This window comes from Pteropus medius, unplaced genomic scaffold (genome assembly GCF_902729225.1).
Source record: "Pteropus medius unplaced genomic scaffold, Ma_sr-lr_union100, whole genome shotgun sequence".
NCBI classification, from domain to species: domain Eukaryota; kingdom Metazoa; phylum Chordata; class Mammalia; order Chiroptera; family Pteropodidae; genus Pteropus; species Pteropus medius.
The window spans coordinates 407,600-425,460 of record NW_024347867.1 but is presented as its reverse complement, the minus strand read 5'-3'; the positions used below and the strand labels follow the sequence as shown (position 1 = coordinate 425,460).

General features: G+C 39.5%; 1 protein-coding gene across 1 annotated transcript in view; it reads right to left on the bottom strand.

Moving 5' to 3' along the window:
• Nucleotides 1-17,107, bottom strand: part of MORC4 (MORC family CW-type zinc finger 4) — a 55,446-nt gene extending 38,339 nt beyond the window's left edge. The window contains exons 1-7 of the mRNA XM_039878942.1: nucleotides 16,740-17,107; nucleotides 16,551-16,623; nucleotides 10,793-10,925; nucleotides 5,474-5,691; nucleotides 4,599-4,746; nucleotides 1,958-2,090; nucleotides 1,507-1,635 (exon numbers count right to left, since the gene is read on the bottom strand). Of these exons, the coding sequence (XP_039734876.1) occupies nucleotides 1,507-1,635; nucleotides 1,958-2,090; nucleotides 4,599-4,746; nucleotides 5,474-5,691; nucleotides 10,793-10,925; nucleotides 16,551-16,623; nucleotides 16,740-16,841 (936 nt within the window). The 5' untranslated portion in view covers nucleotides 16,842-17,107. The remainder of the gene's footprint in view (nucleotides 1-1,506; nucleotides 1,636-1,957; nucleotides 2,091-4,598; nucleotides 4,747-5,473; nucleotides 5,692-10,792; nucleotides 10,926-16,550; nucleotides 16,624-16,739) is intronic.
• Between the last annotated feature and the right edge of the window lie 754 nt (nucleotides 17,108-17,861).

Below are 17,861 nucleotides of genomic sequence, written 5' to 3'. Positions count from 1 at the left end.
TAAAGATAAATGATGTCAAATTCTTTCTATTGTATACTTTTAAAATTCTAAATTATAGGGTGGGAGGACCTTATAATAGGAGGTAGGAGGTTCCCCAAATTAGTATAAGGAGAGAGGGCAAGAGGAGGAAAGAGGCCTTTGATAACTGAGGAATAAATAAATCGGCATCAGTGCTCTTGTCCCTCAGTGATCTTGGGGTAAATTTTATTAGGAGTTTCATTTCGTTCTTGCATGTAGTGAATTTGTTTTACCCAAATTCTATCAGAGAAGGTAACTAGTTTAATAAGAAGGGGGAGTTAAAGAGTTAAGGTATATATAGAATGCATGCTTAGGAGTTGCCTTGATAGAAACCCATAAAAGAAAGAAGCTGGTGACAGAAACATGGTAAATATCCTGAACCAGTAGTTGGAAAACTGGCTTTTGACTGGCTTTGTTACACCTACGGCACTAAGATCCTAGCCTACATACAGTGATATTATAACTAATTTACCAACAGATACTAATATCACTAGCTTTGTTAAGTTAGGTTTGTCTACAGTTTAAAAAAAAAAGAAAGAAAAAAAAGAAAAACTTCTCTTAGTAGACAAGGTATTGTTCCCCAAAAGGAGAAAATCAATCTGCTTACGAGTAACAATAACACAGCTTATTAAAAGAGACTAACGATTCCTAATTATTGGTCAAGGGAATAAACACAAAGCAAGATAAATAATGTGTTTGATAAAGTAAACAAGAGTGTGTTTCTTAGTCCAAGAGCTGTGCTTAGTTACTAGGAAATAACTTACAATAGCAATTCTTCATAACCGCTTCAATAGTTCTCAACCTTTTAGTCTTTTTTTTTTTTTTTTTGCTCGAAAAGCCATCAACATAGATGACCCTAATTTCCCTAATCTTAAAGTTTTCCCAAATGTCTGAAATTCATTCTCAGAGCAATGGTGGGGGCAGAAGTGAAAATGAGTAATAACTTCTCTGAATGGCTGCCATTATGAGAAATACCAGGAAATCCATTATCAACCTCTAATTTCCACTATTCTAACTTCCATCAACATGAGTATGGACTTGTCATGACAAAAATCACACTGTATCCAAAAGATCAAAACATTCAAGTCAACATTCTGCTTACTTCAATAAATGTAATATATAACAAAATTCTAATACAAACCAAATGGTGTGGGTCTTAAAGCAGAGATTCTCAAATTTGGCTACTCATGAGAATCAGCTGAGAATTTAAAAATAAATGTTTCTTGTTAAAAAAGAGATTTCAGAATCTGAACCAGAATCTTCAAAGTCTCAGACTTCTGTATTATTTTCATAATTTCTGGGTGATTTCTGATAAAAATGGTGCATAGATTGATATTTAATAAATACCTCCACAGAGTACACTGTAATAGGATTTGTACTATAACACATACTTTTGAATTGGAAAAGGAAAGGTTTTTGTTTTTCTGTGCCAGCTCTGAAATCTAATCCTGAAATGAAGAGATAAACTTCACATAGTTGTAAGGATACTGTGAATGTAGGTTTATATATATCATATGCCACATTGGCCAGGCTCTTGGCAATCAGCTGGGTAGTCACCTTCTTTTGACGCAGAAAAATTTTCATTCTTGGCTTCATATACAGAATACTACAAAATGCCTATGGAACAGTGAAAGGAAAGTTAATATATGATATTGCCAATTCTACTGACATTCCCATAAAACACAGCTAGCAACTGAGGACTATTCTGGGCAAAGATTTAGCTCAGTTTCTATATCTTGTTATACAATGTCAAATTCCACACTAAAGTGCTGCTGACTACATTCACTAAACTGCTTCGGTGGAGACAGTGAAAAGGAATCCTAACACAGGGCTAAAAGGCTGTCATCTCTCTGTAACTAAAGGGAGATCCTGTCCTATAGATTTTCATGTTATAGGAAATCTTACCTCTCATTGTTGAAGAAAAACCACTCTTACTCACCCGTAAAGAATACTCTGTTTCTGGCAGCTCAGCAGTAACACCACCAGTCTCTTTTTCTTCTGTGCCAAAGTCTGATACCAGGATGTCATATTGATCTGTATCAAAGTCCAACTCAGACTTTCCATCTTTATTTCTGGGTAAAAGAGACAAGTACCAATCTAACAAAAACTGGCTCCAAAGGAAAAAAATGCACTAGGAACCCAAGAGAAAAGAAACAATATGAGCCCAAAACTCAGATACCTATTTCCTTCCCTGACTACCAGTGCTTAGGAAGTGCAAATTACTTGGTTTGAAGACCACACAATATTTATGGTATTTCCAGTCTAAACAAATCTACTATGTCTCATAGGTGGCAATGCTAAGTACAGAAAGAAAGGGAAAAAAAGGAAGGTGGGTATGTATGTGATCGAATAAATCAAGTGGCTGTCAGCTATCCTCGAAAAAAGGAACTTATAATAGATCCCAACTTTCAGGGTATTGTTGGGTAGGTCATTCAACATAATTTTCCCTAACAATAAATAGGTGAATCAAAAGCTACTTCTTCTAACTTCAGCAATAGTATAAGGGCTAATGAGATATCGAGATTCCCCCAGATCTAATCTTATTTCTTAGAAGGAAAAAAATAAAAGGGTATAGAAACAGCATATATTTGCCAGTCCTCTAGAGTATCATTTATGGAATTATCATTAAAATATAATAGTATTCATGTTCCTTTCATAAAGACCTTTCTTCTTCTCATAGTCCTTTTGGGCCACTTAACTTTGGTCCATTCCAAGGCCCTGGACTATATCACTAACAACTTCAGGAGAAAAAGCCAAGACTCATCTTTGTTCCTAGAAAAAACTTAAAAAAAATGATGGGTTATAGAGAAAACATATATAGCAGAACAGTTTCTCAAAGTTGTTCTGTGGAACAGTAGTCCCCCAAAATACTCTTAAATGAGGGCAGGAGGTGGGGAGGGAGAGAGAGAGATAGAGAAAAAAGAAGAAAGGGAAGGGAAGAGAAGGGAAGAAAGAGGAAGAGGAGAAAGAGAAGAGAGAAGGAAGGAGGGAGGGAGGGGAGGGAGGCAAAGAGTGAGGGGAGGGTGAGAAGAAGAAAAGAGAGGAAGGCTGAAGGGAGAAGGGGGGAAGGGAAAATGGAACGAAGGGAAGGAAGGAAGGGAAGGGAAGGAAGGAAAGGGAAGGGAAGAAGGAAGGAAAGAAGGAAGGAAAGAAAGAGAAGATAGGTTGGTTGCATGAGCAAATAAAATTGAGAAATAATTCCAGGCTCTCAGAACCACCTCAAAGGTCTAGTGATACCTCCAGCCATACTTTAGGTTCTGCAAGCTCTCAGAACTGCTGTGGTGAAAATGCAGCTCCTTCTTCAGGGCTGGACCATAGCCATTATGGTATGTAGCTTGTATAAAGCCCATGTCACTACAATATTCTGGATTTTCTAGGATACTCCTGTTTGTTGCTACCTACTCTAACACATACTCTGAGGAGGTTCCTTGTCCTCCTTGCCCATCATCACTCACCATCCAAAGCAAAGGGATCTGGAAAAACATTTTTTGAAACTGGAAAATACTGCAAACCATATTGCTCTCTTAAATATCTTCAATGCATAATGTAGTAACATTTGCATATTAAAGCCTCTGAGAAGTCCTATAATTAAGCAACACTGTAAACTTGGTTTAAGCCAGCTTTCCCCAAAGTTAGTTGACCACAGAACCCTTTATTTATATAACACCCAGTACCATATAACTGAGAAACAATGTATGAAGAAAACAGTCTTTAATGTGTTTAAATCACTGGAAATACCTCAGAAAAATGATCCTTTATATTATTTGAGGTTTTCTCAGTAGGACAAAGGAAGATCTAAATTAGCAATGTGTGAAAAACCTCCTTAATTTTTTTAGTTGAAAGTACTTTCTATAAAAACCAGCATGGTTTTTACATAAGTTTAACTCAGCTAAAAAATGAGGTGAAATTCTTGACTCAAGGAGAAAAAGAATGAATATATCTGATACCAGTAACATCTCTATTTTATATGAAAGGCTTTTAAGTTTAGTGGTCACAAATGTATTCTACTTGACGTGATTAAACAAATGATGTAGCCTAGAGTATTTCTAGATTGTTTTATTAGCTCTCAACACATTACCTGAAACCAGCCTCATTATAGTTCAAATTTATCTGTTTCAAAGATTTTTCTACTTCTAATCCAGATACTCTAAAACACTAATAATACCGACGTCATTATTTTTAAAGATCAGGTTGTGCTTTGTTACCCTAACTAATGTCGCTTTGTGTACTTCAGTTTCATTGTTAAATAGGTTAAACTATCACTTACCTACATCAAAACAGTGTTTATGGATATAAAATAGATATTTATAATGGATTCTGAAGATTTTAGAATAACATTGAACTACACTGATTATCTGTGACAATAATAGCCTCAGGATATGCATGTCTCTACCTTATCAAGCTCCACATTTTACTAATAAGAACCACTACCTCAAATAGAGCTAAGAAAATTATGGAAAAGTACGCAATGAGATATGAATACGTATCAAAATTTATCTACTCTGCCTCTCTAGAGATTAAAATGTGCTTCATCATATTATTTTTGCTTATTAGACTGTATCACTCTTAGAATACTATACCTGCGGATATTCCAAATGAGAACACGAGTGCCTTTTTTGCCTGGGATGGCATCAAACTGGGACAGCAGGTCATTTTCTCTGTTGAAAACTGAATAGTTCAGGATGGCTTCTAGGCTGGGCAAGGAGTCCTCAGTAATAATCATTTTTTGTAAAACAAATATAGTCAAAGGAAAATTAATATTTTAAGAGGATGCTATCGGCTAGGAAGATTTACCTTTTGGGTTGCATGTTTGGACAAAATATAAACAGAGACATAAAGCATGGCATTACTGCTACAAAAGAAAAGAAAGGGGAAAATAAAAAAAGGTTGTTAAAGACAAACACAAAAACCAGTCACCCCTGTAGAATATAGCTTCAAAAATACAATGTAAATAAAGACAATCCTATATTTAGGAAATAAATTAAAGGCTGAATTTCCAGACTTTTAGGAAGAAATAAGTTCAAACTTTACTGCTATAGTGCTTGAGTCAAGACACCTGGTATCTAACAGAAATAATAGCTAGTCCAGGTCTGGGGAAATGAGCCATTCAGCCATCAGATAAGGGGATGAATAGAATGTTTCTAGGGGTATAATGCAAAATTCCCTTAGGCCAAAGAGAACCCCACCCGCATGAGTGGCAAGTAAGTAAGTGATCTCCTCCATACCAAATGGACAATTTCATTATCAAAACATTTCTAAGCTTTGGTCAATGGTCCACTTATTTTTTGAAATTTATTAATAGGGGGAAATACCAGTTAAATTGAAGACAGCTGAATAACTCTTTAAATATTAAAACTTAATAGTTGGATTTGACTTGAAGAAAAAAGAGGTTTCTATCAAAATAGTCAGATTAGACTAATTTTTCACCAACATTCTCCATTTCGAAAAAGGATATTGTTTTGCTGGTTGAATGGAACAATTGGTACAATAACTGCCTGGGCCTGGACACGTTCCAGGTAGGTCTGTGACAGGAGTCCAACAGTGAGAGTACCCCCATTCTTGGTGAAGACAAGCGCATCCTTTCCTAGTCGCATGGAGCCTGACTTGAAACCATTACCAAAGACCCCGATGGGACACTGGCTCTTCTTTATTACTTTATCTGTAAAGCCAAAGCTGTAATTACACAAGAAAAAAAAAAAGAAATCAGAAAAAAAGAAACCAGAAAGGTAAAAAGCATCTTAAGATAGATGACAGGCAGAATGTTTAGCTTACAAATGAAGAACACTTGTAAAAAGTTCCCCCCTTTTTTCTTACTTCTGATACCTCTGGGCAAAACTAGTAAGTTGAAAACATAGGAAATTACTATGGAGTAATGAGACTGATTTTCTGGTGTGCTTTATGGATACATAAACACGTCTACTACACTAGAGTCACACTTTATAAATGTAAAGGTGGCCTCGTTTCACTAACAGAGATAGCTGGAAAAGGCCACGGGTGGCTGTCTTTCTTGTCTAGATAAAATGACTCTGACTGCTATTAGTAAGGTTAAAAGGGTGGTTATATCAGAGTACACCCTAGAGAGGGTAACAAAAGCACCAGATAGTGGCACTGGTTACAAGTACTAGACTAGGCATCCACACAAATCTAAAAGCCAGAGGACACATGCGCGCGCGCGCGCACACACACACACACACACACACACACACACACATATGCCCCCTTAGAATTTCAACTCTCTACCCAAAATACAACCCTTCCAATTCTTACCCTCTGCTCCATCTGCTGGGACAGTTTATTGGAATGTGGGCAAGGGATAAAAATAGGTAGTTCTTCCTCTGAATATCCTCAAACAGCTGCAGTATAAAGTCTGTCTTGTTATATTAAGGGCTTTTCACTGAATCAATTCAACAATTTCTCTAGCCCCTTATGATCAGCTTAATCTGGGGGCCAGATCTTTTATCTTTCATATATTCTCCATTCAAACATATGACAAAATAATAGAACCAAAAAAATTAAAGATATGAAATCTAGAAAATCATGATGATCTTCCTCAAATACCTTCCCTCACCACAAATAAAACTAATTTTAATGACTGTTTCTCTCCAGATTGACTAAATTTACAATGTTGTACACTACCATTCATTCGACAAATATTTGCCAAGTACCTACTATGTGCTGCGCATTGTGTTAAGCACTGGAGACACAACAGTTAATAAAAGAGACATGATTCTTGCCAATGTGGTTTACAGTCTAAGGAAAGATTTTATATATTACAGATTAGATGCTTCTCCAACATTAATAAAATAGACACTCTATATGTCATATCTGAGCAGCTTGGCCTTGGATCTCACTCTTTTGAGCAGGGGTGAGTTGCCTGGTTTACTCTCTAAGAGCACCACCTTTTACTTTTATATTTCAAAGTGCTATATGATAATACCATTAAGTCTTTCTAGAATAGACACTTGACAGAAGCTTTGTGTATCCTACAAGTAAATCTAACCACAGGAAAAGGCAATTTTTAGGGCAGTAGTTCCTTTGAAAAATCCCAAAAGAATCTGAGTTTCTGCTGTCTATGGGCCTTAGTATTCCAGGAAATAAACTTAGAGAAGTCAGTAAGATTCAGGCATTCCTATTCCTCTTGTGGAAGAATTGGCAAGAAAAGATACAGTCATTACGATGATTAAATTATATGCTGTATGCACACTACAGAGCAGTATTCAAACTTTAATTTTAAACTAACTCTAGAAGTCACTCTGAGAATTGTCATGTGCTATCCTCTAGGTCTACTTTAGATCTAAAGTAATATCTAAAATTCAGGGCTCTTCATAAGCTGTAACCTACCATGTGAAATGTATCTATATGGATATCTGGACTTAAACTGTCTCTAATGCCACAAAAGCTTCAATTAGGTGGTCAAGAAAAAGCAGTGAAAATAGGGAGACTATATTACTCTTAATTTCCTAGCCATCCCTGCCTCTTCTACCTTTCCTTTGTAAGTATAAACCCTCATTGTGTTACTTAGTTTAGGGCTATCACATGGCTAAGGTTAAGAAGGTAAGCAGTAGGGCAGGGCCAGAACCAGAAATAGAAAAGGATAAGAATAATGAGAAGAGAGGAGCTGGAAGCTCTGGATGTTGTCGTGATGTTCCACTTAATTCTTCCCGTGTTCTTTTATTCCACTTAACGTTCCCATGTTAGGTCATTTTTTTTAACTGAAAACAGAAGAGTGGATGCCAAATACCAATCAAATAACTAATATAAAAGCCCTCGTAATAAATAGTAGAATGGTAGGAATGAGTTTTATATGGTTTGGTATAGCACACTCATTTTCCACAGAGATATCTTGGCTTAGACAGGTGGTTTTTCTTCACTAATAAGTCCTGTTCTATCCTCTTGTGTAGGAGACAATGGTGTTTACACACCAAGGGGGTTTGAATACCAGCTCTTTGAGTGGAATCAAGGAAGACAGCAGCTTGCTCCTGAGTTCCTTAAAATGTCAAGATTCTAGAATATAGAGAGTAAATTTAAACAGGGGCTCTGACCAATGAAACAAACCTTAGGAAATCCATGGACATACAAGGGCAGACATTGCTGTTTCCTAGATATATTGGTGATATAATATGTAATATAGAGTAATGAAAGACTGCTAAGCACACTGTTATTCTCTGGCTGTTGTTTTAGAACAGATCTACTGGGAAATGCACTTCTGAGTGGAGGGAGCAAATACCTTTAATCCACAGATCTGTGGCTGCTTTTAATCCTCAACCTTTGAAAGAAGAGGGTTTCCACCTTGCTGAAAAAGTCAGCTGAATATAAAGACTAGCTGGTTCATACACTAACCCCAGAAGCGAAAGAGTATTAATTATGGGTCTTAAAGAAATTCAATGATAGGCTTTTCCTTTTTAATTTGATTTTCATGGGATTTTGTATTTATGGGAGAAACTATTGCTGCAATTACACAACTATTTTATTAGCCTGAAAATAGGAAGAGTAGCATAAAGAACTGGAAAATGTGGATAGGATTATAAAAAAATGTTATAGATCAAACAAAATTTCTGTAGGCTTAATAATTTCGCATGACTATCTCTATTATTTTTTCAAATATAAAAGTAATATGCCCCAACCCCCTGAAATATTAATATATTTAATAATGTTTTTCAAAGCTACCTCTAAAGTTCAATCATTTGAAAAAGAAATTGTGGTAAGTGGAATCCTTGGCTAGAAGTTATGATTGGATTAAGTGATCTTTTCTCAATACATGGGACCTTCTAATGGATTCAAGTATGTTTTAAGATACCATCAAAAATAAATCCAGCATAATTACTCTACATAACATAGGACTCGTTGAAAATTTCTCTAAAATTAATTTTTAAATATGAGGGAAAATCGCCCAGCTCAAATTGCCATGATGATGCCAAAAAATTCTATGGCTAAAGAAGTTTCTGACTGTTTTGGTCTGTTTTGTTCCTTGGGAAAGGAATGAAATTTTAAATGGATGATACTCATCCTCCACATTACAACTCAAATGTTATGTCTTCAGGGTAGTACTTTTTGAGTCTAAAGATTAGAACAGATCCCTCTGTTATACGCACTCATAGAAACTGTACTCTTCCTTCATAGCACTTATCACCAGGTGGGAGAGCCTATTTAGTTGTATCATTAGTCAATCTTTTTCTATATTTCTCACTAAACTGTCAGCCCCTTGAGAGCAAGGATCATGTCTGTCTGGTTCAACACTTTATCTCCAGTGACATTCATATAGGTGTTCAGTAAAAATTTGTTGAATGAATCTAAAATAAAAATTGTAGCAATTATTTTGAAATTACCCGCCTCCTTCCTCCTGCCTTGTCACTCTAAGCACTGACTTTCACAAAAGTAGTTCCATGACAAAATGAAAGGCAGTAGGATTTGCTGCGCCCACCATTTGACACTCATGTCTCTGGGATAAAGTGTAGAGGGAAGGAGTCATTAAGAAGATGGCTTAGGGAGAAAAAAGCCAATACATAAAGAATTAGATACATAAATCTTTGCTTCTATCCCATCTAAAATTGTATTTTTCTTAATATAAAATATTAACTTGAGATGAAAGTGACGCTATAAGTTAAAAGACAGGGCCAGCTCCATAATTCACCAACTTACTGGACACATTCTTATCTCATTTCCAGAAGCTTTCCTCAAATATTCTTCTAATTATGAGGGTCTGAGACACAAGGTACACAGACTGTTGAGTGGTAAAACCTAACCAAATTTATAACTGGTTATGCCCAAATTTCATTCCTTTTCTTTGACAGATCAAAGGGATTTCCCTACAAACAGGGTTACGGAATCAGAATAGCTTCAAGGAGAACTACAACCAAATGAATGTTTTACATTTCCATAGTTTGAAGCCCTTTCCTCCTCCACAGAACCCCTCCATTGTTATTCATGCTTCATATAGTAGTTCAAGAAGCCACCTGGAGAGTAATCTACCTCATCTACTAAAAAAGGAAGAAAGAAGAAAGGAGTTAAGGAAACGCTCATCTTTCACTGCGTGACATGTAAGATAATAAAGTAAGAACTTACATTCTCAACTACAAACCTTTTCAAGTAATTAAATGGACCAGAGTGGTAACAGAAATCTATATCACCAGGTTCAGCAGTTAGAAAAGAGAATTTCCTAACTTTGCAATTCTCCTGCAAAGCCTTCAAAGATTGTTTATGAATGCCTTCTATTTATCGTTCACGGGGCTTGATTATACCCAGGTATGTTCATGGTACTAACCCCAAAATCATCCCAATTATAATACTCCTGATCTAAGAGTGAGTTTAGGTTAATAAAAATGGAGGTCTCAGACCAGTGAAGGCCTCCCGGTCTTTACACTTGCTTTTTTCTCTCTGCCTGAACTCTCATTCCTTGCCCCTTGCTTTTACCTTGTGAAATTCTGCTGCTCACCCTTAGATCTGAAGCATAAAAATACTTCATCTATGAGCCTTTTCCTGATCTCCTGGATCAGATTAGGTTTCTCTGTTGATTTATCCCATTGCATCCTATATTTTCCTCTCACACTTATTTTTTAATGATTACCGCTTAATTGTCTGAAGTGCCAGCTAGACTGTAAGTTCTCTGCGGGCAAGAACAGTGTCTATTTCATAACCACTGCCCTGGCACATAACGGATGTTCAATAAATACTTGCTGAACAAATAAAGGGAAAGTAAAATATTAAAGAAAATCATTAAGCCTTAAATAGAGTTCATGAACTCAAGACAAGAGAAAAAGAATAAAGATATTTGTACCTGAGCATTCGGTGTAGTTTATGAGGTGTCATCCCACATCCATCATCAGTAAAGGTCAAACAAGGTTTATTCTTGACCTCCTCAACATCTATGAAGACCGTCCTGGCGGATACATCTGGATCTACAGCGTTATCTGCAAAAGGTAGAAATCTGTGATATTAGATCTCTTTTTCTAATACTCTATTAAAATTTCTAGTTCAGTGCCCTTCAGACATAGAAAATGTCCTTTATTCCCTTCATGTGGATGTCCCAGGAAGTGAGCAGGAAGCATTAATGGTAGTGCACTTACTAGGTTATAGAGAACAACAGATATGATAGCAGATGAGGTTATGAGCTAATTTCTAGAATTTATATAATGACTGATCTGAAATCTACCTTCCTCCCTTCAAACTTCAGGGTCTGTGGGAAAAATAACTCCTCATATATACAAAGCATTTTACTCGGTTTTAATTTCTTTACTTTTTATCTTTTAGCCACGTTACTGCTCATGTACACATAAAGTAAAGGGTGGCTGTGGAGAAGAGGTGAATCGCAATTTTGGTATAAACAGATGCATATTACATACATTATAGTTTATTTGTGAAAAATATATTTTCGACTTTTTTATATCACCTCCTCTGTTAAAGAACACAGATATCATCACCATCTCTGTTTATAGCCTAAGAGGTGTTAAAAGAATTAGGGGTTAAAATCAAAACATTTAATTGCCTGCCTCAATCCCAGCAATGGTAAGAAGCTTGCTTAGAGAAAGAGGGATTCTACTTAGGTACTACTCTGTAATATTAAAGGTGAGGCAGTCCAACCCTCATTAAATGGAGGGCATAGAATTAAAAAATAGAGAAAGTTTCACGATTCCTCCTGAGTTAGGTCTTCATAATGGGTCATTTAAGATTCTGAAGACATCAAATATAGCCATATTCTAACATATGCACCATGTCCATAACCCCAGAGCGTGCCATTGACTAGTGGCCACATCTTTTTGCCAGAGGTGCTAGTTTACATAATTGTCAGTCACTGACACATGCGGTACAGAAGTCTCATTAGGACTCAGTGGCCAAAGTGGCAGTTTGTGCCAGCTATTGGATAGGTTCCTTAAGTACTCCTGTCTCTATTAGCTCTTTAATCAAGACTGGGATCTTCCCTTCCACCCTCTTCCCTTTCCCTACCATCCTATACTGCTTTACTGATACCATGTGGCTGGGCTGAGAGATCGAGCTGCAGGGCTGGCTGTACATTGGTCCCACTACCACTGTTGAAATTGTGGCATTATATACTGGGAACATCCCTTACAAGCAAGAAAAGTATTACACATATCCAAAATATCAATTTCTACAACACGATTAACTGTATCAGTTATAACTACTTGGATCTGTTGAATGTTCATCAAATAAAACAAGACAGATAAGTTTCAAGGACCACAATGACGTCACCAGAGTCAGTGATAAAACTGTCACTGATTGTAACCCGAAACAGTCTTAACAGAAGGCATCACCCATGGTCCCAGAAGGGGGTTAAGAGGTCTGATGTAGTCAATCTTTAAGGACTGGATGGGCCCAAAACTCTGTGTCATGTGGTAAATCAGGGGGCCAACTTTTTTTGGTAGGAATTATAAGTTTGACATGTAAGAGTGGCTTTATTAGAAATACATGTTTTACTTTGTATAAGAGGCGGCAGTGCTTTGTTTTTGTTTTTTCCTTTAACTGACAAGAGGATTCAGAATTATGAAGATGCCTACATTATTTCAAGAAACTACCTGGCAAGCAGGCCCTGAATTGTTTTAGGACCCATCAGTCACTCCCGGTGGCAAGAAGCCAGGGCCATTGAGACTGATACCTTTAACTTGTCAACTAACAGGACATCATTTCTACTTTGAAAACTTCAGATACAGAGAAAATTTTTCTAACACTTTATGAACATTCACAGTTCAAACATATAACATATCAATTGTAATTGCAGCAGTGCATTCAATGAAATCAGCTTGTAGGCCTCGCACAAAATCACTTTCACTTTTTTCCTCTTTACCCCAAATTTTGCCCAAACTTTTTACTAGGTGCTGTTTTTACAGGAACACAACAAAGAGTTTTAAGATGGGCATTTAAGGAGTTACAAGGTAGCAGCCAGGAGCAGCTAGACATTTTATCCTCCTGACTGGAAGCTGGTGGAGTACGGGGGGGAGGGGGCATGCCAAGAGGCCAGGGTCAGCTGGAGCAGCAGGGAACTAGAGATCTGCAGCTGGGCTGCAGCAGTATGCAGCAGCAGTACGTACAGCTTTGCACTTAATTTCAGTTTTAAGTGGCATTTCACTTGGCTTCAACAAATAATAACAAGATCAGCCTCAACAATGAACTTATAATAATAAAGCACCAATCTCACCTCTTGCTGCTTAACCTTCCAAAAATTTATCCACATTTAGCATATGCTACCAGATCCCAGGGAATCTATTTTCTCCTATGGCCCAGCCCACCCAGCCTTATGAACAGGTCGGACACTGAGGGAACCCCTGCTCCCCTCCCCTCATCCACCACTTAGGCAAGAGCTGCACTAACAGATCCTGGGATGTCTTTATCCCCTAACCTCACACAATTTCATGTGCTATCAGATCCCAAAGGGTTTTAACTCTCCTAACCTGGCCCATGTTACCCTTAGTGGGAGGACCCTACCTCTACCTCCCCTTGCCCACCACTTAGCAAGAGCATGGAAAAACCAGATCACAGGCGATCTATCTTATCCCTTAACGTGGTCCATCTGATCCCAGTCTTCTAAAAAAGCATTGACATAGAAGCCTTGCACCTCATCCGAACCTGAGAGGCAATGAGAAACTGTCCCATAACAGCCTCCCTGGAGAAGCAGGATGGTGAGTGGGGAGATGGCTTTGAGATAGCACTTCACGAGCCTCCCATCCTCTTCTGTCCCAGGAGGCTGGCCTATGTGGATTCCTGCAAGTTCTTTAGGGCCAAGACATCTTGCAAGTATCTAAAAGCATTCTCATCTAAAATTAAGGTGATCATCTTCTGACACAAGCTATTGTTCTCCTCTGTTCTCTCTATATACACACATAGTGTCAGCATTCAAATGACCTCGAGTTTGAAATTTGAAGGTCATTTTTCATCCCTCCCTCTCTTTTACGCTATACATTCTCTAGGCTCTCTTACGTGTTGCTGTTTCTATTCTCACTGTCACTTGCTTAGATTACAGAGTATTCCCTCTCATTTGGATCATTGCGAGAACCTCTTAATCAGTCTTTCAAAGCCATATCTCTCTTCTCCAACCCACCTTATACACTGCTACAAGATTAACTTTCCTGGTGCACAGCTCCAATCATGACATTCCCCTGCTCAGAAAACTTCAGACTAAAAGGCCAAACACCCAAACCTCCCAGTCACAACCTGATCCCAGTTCGCCTTTCGAACCTCATTCCCTACTTACTTGGAGTGAAAAGACCTATGTTTGAGTCCTGGATCTGCCACTTGCTAGACATATAACCTTGGAAAAGTCAATTAAATGCTCTGAGCCTCTGTATCCTTATCTGTCAAATGATGATAATGATGATGATGGTGATGATGATGATGATGATGATAATAATAATAATAATAATAATAATGATGATGATGTCATTTACCTCAAAGGGTAAAGTTAAAAATGTATTTGTGAAAGCTCTTGAAGGACCTAGAGTTTTGACTGTGAACTCCATGCCCTAATTAAACATAACTACTCAGTATTCTTCATGCCTTTGTTCATGCAGTTGTTCCTTTTGCCTGGAATGCCCTCCCCTCCCCACACCCATATCCACATGTTCCAATCCTTCAAATCTCAGCTCAAATGTCACCTCATCTACAAAGCCTTTCCTAATCCTCCTCTTCCTGGTAAGCTGGAAGTCATCCCTCCCTCCTCTGAACTCACACAGTACTCAGTATGTATATCTTTGCTGATACATCACTTTCTATTTTGTTGTTATACAAAGCATAAACCTTTGTACATATTTTATCTCTCCTACTAGAAAAGTGAATTTTTGTACCTACCATGGTGGCCTTGCTCACAGTGAATACTCAATAAATATTTACTGAATGAATGATTCACTAGAAAATGCACAAATGGAGGAGAAAACAGTTGAAGGGAAACCTAAAATGAAAGCTCTGGATTACCAGTTAACACTTTGCTCTCTCTTTTCTTTATTATTAATATGACCACGAATACTTGTGATTTGGTTTTAAACCTGTGTGTGTGTGTGTGTGACGTGTGTGTGTGTGATGTGTGTATATATATACACATATATATATACACACACATATATATATATACACATATATGTGTATATATATACACACACATCACACACACACACACATATATATGTGTATGAGTGTATATATATAAAATACACATAAATACCTGTACTCATATGGGACATCTTGGGCCAGGCTTGGGTTCTTTAAGTTAATGCTTAAGACAAAAATCACATTTATGCAGAACTACCAATGGAACATACTTTAAATCACTAGTAAAATTCAGTACACAGTCTAGCATAGATACATAAGGTTTCTGCAGTGTAACTGAGCTAACAACACATTTGTCTTCCATTTCACACTACATAAATTGTTACTTTTCCCTCTTTTATTTTTTTGTAAATTACATGCACATAGATCTCATTCCACGGTGCAGAGTTTTACTCAAGGCACAGTGAAAAACCTTAAAGATATAATCTCTGTTCTCTGGCATTCAAAATGTGTTAATGTCACTTTTTTCCCCCTTTACCTCTAATGAACAGTCAGTCATACATATTGTAAGCATTTTGTGTTACGGTCAAACTAATTATAAAAGTTCTCTGTCACCCTTCCAAATAATTCTCTTGACCATCTCCTGCTGTCCACTGACTTCCTGGACAACTCGCACTGCATGGCCACACCAATTGCTTAAGTAGTGACTGGGGCTCATTTGGGGAGCTTTGAAACCATTTTTGAGATTGTGTTCTGTGCTACGTGGCCCCATAAACATCTCTTTCTTTCAATTGTTGAAACGTTAACGATGTGCTCTGTATGCTGCTGCATTTTGTCCCGGAATGCTTTTTTCTTCTTTGCTTTCCACACAGTTTTTAGCACACTACTGCAAAAGCTGGTGTACTTGGTTGGCTTCAAGGGATCAATTGAAAACGCTTTAAAAGCAAACATCGGTGGAGCGAGGTTAAGTGCTCAGTATTCATTCCAGCGGTGTGAGGGCGCTCGTCGACCACAGACCCAGCCCTCCGTAGTCGCAGGGAGCCAAATGCACTCGTGTCATCTCTTAAGAGATGTCCCATCATTCTCAGATTCTCTGGTCCCCAAAGTTCAAGAATTTCATTTTGCAGCCCTTTCCTCATGACCCTACCCGGTGCACTACAATGCTCACTGACTAGTTTGGCGCCTTCCGTCAGTCGCCGTTCCCTGTGGATCCCAGCTGCCCTGGGGTCCGATACTTTTTCGCATATCCTTCCGATTATTAGTCCAGCTCTTCCAAAGTGCCCGGAATATCACGAGCCATAAAGACAAGCCACACAAGAGTCCTAACTCTTTGGACGCACCTTGTTTCCTCAGCTTTTCCCCTAAACCTTGTCCCTGGCGAGAGTCGAACCCCTACTCCGCCTGCGAAGCCGGGGCCGGTCCCGACGCCCCCACCCCAGCTGCGGCCGGCCCCGCGCGGCTCCGCACATTCCTCTAGGGTCCTCGGCACCACGTTGGCACCACTGCCTCGCGGGATCGCGGCCAGGCCCGCCCTCGCCACTCACCTAGCAGCTCCGCGATGGCACTGAAGGGTCGCGTGTGGCTGCTGGAGTTGCTCTGTAGGTAGCGGGGGCTCATCTGGGGGCGAGAGAAGGTCCCGTCCCGCGTGAGGCCTCGGCCCGCCGGGCTCTCCCCGCGCGACCCCCACAGCCCCGGGGCCCGCGCGCGTCCGCCCCCTCTGGCCCCCGACCTACCGTGCTCAGGCGGATCCCAAAGGCCTGCGGGCCGCTGCCCGGCCGGGCCAGCCCGCCGCCCGGCGCGCCAGGGCCGGCGGGGGCCCCTCGGTACAGGAGCATTTTTTTGGCCGCCACGATACTCGCTTGCTGCCTCCAGACTCCTCGCCCGGCCGTCCCGGGCTGGCCCTCACTCACTCGCGCTCGCAGCTGGCGGCAGCCGTCCGGGGCTGGCCCTCCGTCTCTCCCACCCTCAGCCGGCGGGGGCGGGGCGCGCTCCAGCCACCTGTCCCGGGCGGGAGGAGCGAGGCCGGCAGAGCCGAGCAGCGGCCCCGCCCTGTCAGCACCTCTCCCGACCCGCCGACTGCCAGGGCAGCCTCCCGGCCGTACAGAAATATGGCGACCTCCTGACAGCCGCTCAGTCCGCCCTGATCTTCGCCCACTAACACGTTTATATAAGCATAGGCCAGGCCTAAGGCCGGAAAGGGGTGGGGGAGTAGGGGCAGGGGGAGGGCAAATGAGGCAAAAGGAGGGAGAGAGCGTAAGGATTTCTGGAACAGAGTTCCAGTTAGGCGGCATGACTAACGGGCAGGATAAGACAGGTCTTACAATTTCTAAAGACCACAGTTGTGCTATCTGGGAAGATAGCAGGCTTGGGTGATGGTAAAGAATTCTGACTACTTTGGCTCAGATGTGTCCAGAAGCACCCAGAACTTTCCACAAGGCAATCGGCAAATCATCTTCAAAGATTGGCAAGCCTGCTCTGAGGCTGTTTACAAAAGAAGAAATTGGAATGCGCTTAAATACCTCAAAATAGAGATTGCTTAAGTTACGGAGTATCCATAAAATGGAATACTGTGCAGTTCTTAAAGGTCATGTTTGTCGATGAACATTGATGTGGAAAATATTCATGAGAGAATGAAAGAAACAAGAGGTTACAACATACTGTGTAATGTGATACCTTTTTATTGGAAAACTAAGTGTTGGAAAAACAAGTATACATACATATGCATGCATTCCCACACACGCACTGACACACACAGAAATACTTGAAGTGATATATTCCAAGATGATCTCTGCAGGTCTGGAATTATGATTTTTCTCTTTTTTTTCTCATGTGTACTTTCTATTTTTTGTACTACC